Source organism: Gopherus flavomarginatus, chromosome 9 (genome assembly GCF_025201925.1).
Source record: "Gopherus flavomarginatus isolate rGopFla2 chromosome 9, rGopFla2.mat.asm, whole genome shotgun sequence".
NCBI lineage: Eukaryota > Metazoa > Chordata > Testudines > Testudinidae > Gopherus > Gopherus flavomarginatus.
Genome location: NC_066625.1, coordinates 58,843,555 through 58,849,672, shown reverse-complemented (window position 1 = coordinate 58,849,672; position 6,118 = coordinate 58,843,555). Strand labels below are relative to the sequence as shown.

The 6,118-nt window shown below is 52.0% G+C and overlaps 1 protein-coding gene across 1 annotated transcript in view; it reads right to left on the bottom strand.

Annotated features, from left to right (window-relative positions):
* Positions 1 to 2,889: 2,889 nt before the first annotated feature.
* The window catches only part of CA12 (carbonic anhydrase 12), a 30,932-nt gene continuing 27,703 nt past the window's right edge, over positions 2,890 to 6,118 (bottom strand). The window contains exon 10 of the mRNA XM_050968714.1: positions 2,890 to 3,153. Within this exon, the coding sequence (XP_050824671.1) occupies positions 2,890 to 3,153 (264 nt within the window). The remainder of the gene's footprint in view (positions 3,154 to 6,118) is intronic.

Sequence of the window (6,118 nt, the reverse complement as noted above, 5' to 3'; positions counted from 1 at the left end):
TAAATACATTTATTTTTCAAATTAAACCTGTTTAAAATTAAATTTGAAATCATAACAACTTATGTTAAGGACTAGACTTACTATAATTTATTAAAATAAATGTTTAAAAAGCCTGCGTCATTGAACCCTCAAATATTAATGTAAAGGATGCTATTTTCTAAGTTATATACAGATTCCTGGTTAAAAATATCTCCGACTTTTGAGGTCAGCTCAAGCTTTATCAGTGTCACGATGTCATGTATTGCATTAAATATTATTCTTCTTCGAGTGATTGCTCATGTGTGTTCCACAATAGGTGTGTGTGCTCACCATGTGCGCCAGTGTCGGAAGTTTTTCCCCTAGCAGTACCTGTAGGAGAGTACCCCAGCGACCCTGGAGTGGCGCCTCCATGGCGCTGTATAAGGGGCGCTGCGTGCTCCCGCCACCCTCAGTTCCTTCTTGCCGCCAGTGAAGGTGCTTCAGAACTGCCCTGCTCCAGCTTTGCTGCAGCTCTCCCCACAACTCTCATTTGTTCAGTGTAGTAGGATCTGTAGTTAGTAGTTTGATTAGTTTAGTTTAGTTAGTCCACTCGGGCCGAGGTGTGCCCCGTGCCCCGGGTTTTAAGTCATGCGACTCTTGCAGGCGATCAATGCCAGTAAGTGATCTGCACGTGGACTGTTTACACTGTTTGGGTGAAACCCATCTCAGCGATCACTGCAAGATTTGCAAGTCGTTTAAGCCTTGGTCCGAGAGAGAGACATTAGGCTCCAGGCCATCCTGATGGAGTCAGGGCTGACCCCGACTCTGGTGCGCTGCTCCGAGTCTGCACCAGGTATGGTGGTGTCGGTGTGCAGCGACCTCCCGGCACCATCTACCCGTCGGCACCAATCTCCATCTGTGGGGCATGCCAAGACGGCTAAGAAGAGGCCTTCGCCACTGTGGCACCGGAGCAAGACTGAGGGAGAGGCTAGACCCATGTTGGGCAAGTCCTCGGTCCCTATCGGTCTCTAGGCCTCCTACTCAGGTCGAGCGGAGTAGCCCGGCCCATATGAAGCAGACTTCCCCAGGTGTCTGGATGCCCTCCACGCCGGGGGCCCTGCAAGTGGCCCGGGACGTTACATCCATACTGGTACCAGGAACACCGCCAATGTTGGCCCTGCAGTCCAGAGACAAGCTGCTGCTGGGATCTGTGCAGTTGCCCCCAGCTCAGTACCGGTCATGGTCAAGGGAATGTTCCTGACGCTGTTTGCTGCTCAGTGACCATCCCATGCATAGTCCATGCAGGTCGCCGTCGACCCCCACTAGGTGGTCTGGCTGGGTTCTGGCTAACAGAGACTCCAGGCACCGCTCCACCTCCAGGAGCAGACACCGATGGGACCGAGGCAGACGCTGCCGAAGGCCCTCGTCTAAAAGAGGCTATCGTAGCCAGTCGCAACACAAACGTTGTCTCACTCCAGGACCCCGCTACAGCACTGCTTCCACAGCCCTGGGTGTTGATCGCCAGCGCCTCACCATCGCGGATCTGCCTGCAGAAGCCAATCTCAGAGCAGCTGCTACCGGCGGTACTGTTCCTCAACATTGTGATCACGGTCTCATGGTCGGCACCACTGCAGGTGCCGCTGCTCCTCCTGGTCCAGGGACAGCGGCAGGTCGTACCTCAGCCCAGCCTCCCTTTGTAGTCATCCATATATGGGTCAGGCCAGTCAGGCCGAACAGCCTGCTCCGCTGGTGCCACTGCATCTGCTCAGTAGCTGGAGCCTTGGAATGGCCATTGGCCTCCCTCTCCCGGCTTCCGAGGAAGGAGTGGTCGGGACGTGGATCATTGGCACCGTGTCTGGAGTGCGATGAGCTGGTGGATCCTCCAATGCCGGTGGACAAGCAAAGTACCGTGCCCACCTCCTCGCCCTCTCCTGATGAAGCGATTATGACACCTCTTCCCTCCGTCCTTCAGGAGGACTCTAAAGCCCACCAGGAAGTTCAAGGACTCCCTCCAGGAGTGTGACAGGAAGGAGTTCAAAGCTCTGGTGGAGGAGGGTACAGCAACTGCCAGGGAGACCCTGCAGGCAGCATTGGATGCAACGGACGCGGCCACGCAGTCCATGGCCTCCACGGTGTCCATGAGAAGGGTGTCGTGGCTCCTGCTGTCTGGGCTGTCCAGTGAGGCACAGAGCTCCTTGCAGGACCTCCTGTTTGACGGCAAGGCTCTATTTGCGAAACAGACGGATATAAAACTGCATGGCCTGAAAGATGCCTGCACTACTCTTAAGACTCTTGACCTCCATGTTCTGGCTCCGGCTAAACCTAAATTTAAGCCACAGCAGGCTCCCACCCAGGCCACCCAAGCTAAAAATGAGCCCCCTTATAAAAAGTTGTGGGACTATAGGAAAAGTCCACAGAGGCAGTCTCAGTCTGCCTCCAGCCTGGGTCCTTCAAGAGCAAACAAGCAGGGAAACAGCAGTTTTGACGGGATGCCCTGGGGTGACCTACCAATTCACATCAGGGATCCACCCACAATAAAGCTTCCCTTCTCCAGCTGGTTGTGAGCTTTTCTCCTGGAATGGTCACAGCTACCCTTGGACCGATGGGTCCTCAGCACCATCTTCTGGGGCTACACCCTCCAATTTACCTTTACTCCGCCCAACCACCCTCCACCACTGTCCTTACTGGGGGACCCCTTTCATGAGGCCCTGCTCAAGCAGGAGGTGGGGCAGCTCCTTAGCCTAGGAGTGGTGGAAGTGGTGCCAGTGGAGTTCAAACACAAGGGGCACTACTCCCACTATTTCCTTATCCCAAAGGCCAAAGGGGGGCTGAGGCCTGAACCAGTACATGGTGAAGCTCAAGTTCTCCATGGTCTCCCTGACCTCTATTGTTCCTTCCCTGGATCCTGTGGACTGGTACGCCGCCCTCGATCTACAGGATGTGTACTTCCACATCCATATATTTGAGGGGCACAGGTGCTTCCTTGGTTTCATGGTTGGACAGGAACACTACCAATTTGGCCTGCTCACTGTCCCTGGGGTATTTACAAAGTGTATGTCTGTGGTGGCGGTCTACCTCAGGCGCTGTAGGGTCCAGATCTTCTCCTACCTGGACAACTGGCTGGTCAAAGGCAGCTCCCGGTTGCAGGTGTGCGATCATGTGGTGCTCCTTCAGTTGACGTGTGCCACTCTGGGCCTGTTGGTGAATGACACCAAGTCCACATTAATTCCGGTAGAGCACATAGAGTTTTGTCAGTCCTGGACGCCACATCGGCCAGAGCCTCCTTCCCATCAGACAGGTTTGAGACCCTGAAAGGGCTCATCGGCACAGTCACAAGGTTTCCAGTGACAACAGCCAGAGCACGTCTCCAGCTCTTGGGCCACATGTCGGCGTGCAGATATGTGGTTCACCATGCCAGACTCAGAATGAGGCCCCTCCAACTCTGGTTGGCCTCAGTGTTCTCCCTGGCCAGAGACAGGATGGACAAGGTCCTCACTGTGCCTGAGCCGGTAATCCCCTCCCTACAATGGTGGTCCTCCTCGGGGAGCATGCTCTGTGGGGTCCTGTTCAGAAGCAGGCCCCCGTCAATGGAACTGCTGTCAGACGCATCGGACCTGGGGTGGGGAGCCCACGTGGAAGCTGTTAAGACCCAAGGTCTGTGGTCTGCACAGGACCTGGTCCTCCAAATAAATGTCAGGGAGCTCAGGGAAGTCCAGCTGGCATGCGTGGCCTTCTGCTTGCACCTGGAGGGCAGGGTGGTCTGGGTTCTCACAGACAACACAGCATTGATGTTTTACATCAACAGGCGAGGCGGGGCCTGATCCTCTGCCCTCTGCCTGGAAGCCCTCAAGCTGTCAGACTTCTATATAGCCCATGACATTTGCCTACAGGCCTACCACCTACCGGGCGCCCAGAACTCACGGGTGGATCGCTTGAGCAGGGACTTCTCCTCTCAGTACGAGTGGTCTCTTCACCCAGAGGTGGTGCACAGACTTTTCCAAGAGTGGGAATCTCCCCAGATGGACCTGTTCACTGCTCGACAGAACCGTCACTATCCTCGGTTCTGCAACAGGGAAGGGACTGGGGGGGGGACTATCTCAGATGCCTTCCTCCTATCCTGGTCAGGCCAGTTTCTCTATGCCTTCCCCCTGTTCCCTCTGATTGGCAAGGTCCTGGAAAAGGTAAAGATGGACAGGGCCCAAATCCTCCTGATTGCCCCAGCATGGCCCAGGCAGCATTGGTATGGGACCCCCATGAGCCTGGCGGTCGCCCCACCATGGCTGTGACCGTCCCACCCAGACCTGCTCTCCCAGGACCAGGGCTACCTCCTCCACCCCAACCTAGCGGCATTCCACCTCACAGCACGGCTGCTAAATGGTTAGGCCAGGAGGAAATGACGTGCTCGGAAGGGGTTCTGTGTGTCCTCTTGGAAAGCAGGCAACCCTCCACGCGCTGAGCCTACTTGGCTAAGTGGTCTTGGTTTTCCCGGTGGGCAGTTGAGCGAGGCATTTCCCCTGGGGCTGCCCCAATCCAGCTCATTTTGGACTACTTCCTTCACTTTAGAGCCAAGGCCTGCCATTGATTGTGAGAGCACACTCGACTAGGGCACAGGCCTCATTGGCTCTCTTTTTAGCCCATGTCCCCATTCAGGACATTTGCAAGGCTGCCACATGGTCTTCAGTTCACACGTTCTCCTAGCATTATGCGATCATCTCCCAAACCAGAGAAGACGCCAGGTTCGGCACGGCTGTGCTCCATCCCGAGAGTTTGTGAACTCCTACCCATCTCCAACAGATATAGCTTGGAATCACCTATTGTGGAATACACATGAGCAATCACTCGAAGAAGAAAAGACAGTAACCTTTTCCATAACTGGTGATCTTTGAGATGTGTTGCTCATGTCTATTCCATATCCTGCCCTCCTTCTCCTCTGTCGGAGTTGTCTGGCAAGAAGGAACAGTGGGGGGTGGGGGGGGCGCACCGTGGAGGCACCACTCTAGGGGTTGCTGGGGGCACTTCCATATGGGTACTGTTAGGGGAAAAACTTCCGGCACCGGTGCACATGGCGAGCATGCACACCTATTGTGGAATAGACATGAGCAACACATCTTGAAGAACACCAGTTATGGAAAAGATAACTCTCTTTTTTCAGTCTGTACAATGGAGTAAATGGTGGTACTTACATTTTTCCAAATGTAAGCATTTCAGTTTCTGTTCTGCAGAAAAGCATTTGGCTTAATTACTTTTGGCTTCAGTTTAGCTAGCAGTGTACAGACAATATTTTCTTCATTTGCACTAGTTCTTTCAAAGTTGAGAAACCAATTGGGAGCTGAAAAAGCAAGGAAACCTGTTTTCTTTCAACTTTCAATTTGTGATGAAAAACTAAGTGGGAAAGGATGAGATCTATTCTGCTAAAAACTTGTAGGACCTGGGGCCAGATTTTCAAAGGTATTTAGGTGCCTAAGTATGCAGATAGATGCCTACGAGGCTTGCCAGAAGCACATAATACATAAGTGATAATACTGATCACATTGATATTAACATCTTCCATAAGGAGTGTGACTGCCACCTGTTATGACAGGAAAGAGCCACTCAAAGCAAGGTTTTGTCAGAAATTAGTTGTCCCTTTGGCAGATGGAAAAAGGTGGTGATTAAGCAGATCAAAAAGCAAACTCTGATCTTTGAAATTAACCATTAAAAGAGCACATCCTGATGAGCACAAAAGAATTCCAGGACAGCGTATTGGACAAAGTGGTTCCAGGTCTAACTCCATTCATTGTGGCATTCTGGTCTGTTGCATCATGAGGTTTATTAGAGTGATTAATAAGAAGAATAGTCACAACTGGTTTTAAAATTAGACTTTGCAGAAAGTTTTATGGCTTCAATTTAACCCCCTTCCCTTCGTACCTTTCTTTCTGCATCTCATGAAAGTTTCCTGAACCTCTGAACCCACAAAATTTATATTCCAATAGAGCTTTGGGGGTCCAGTTAGGGTTTCCTAGGTGCTATACAGACAAAATTCCTGGTCCCAGGAGCTTACACTCTAGCTTGACAAGACATATATAAATAATTAATAGGGAAAAGGGGAAGGATGATGATACCAGTCAGACTATTAACTGCATAACTTCTATCAGTGTGCTCAATCTGAAAGTTCAAACAT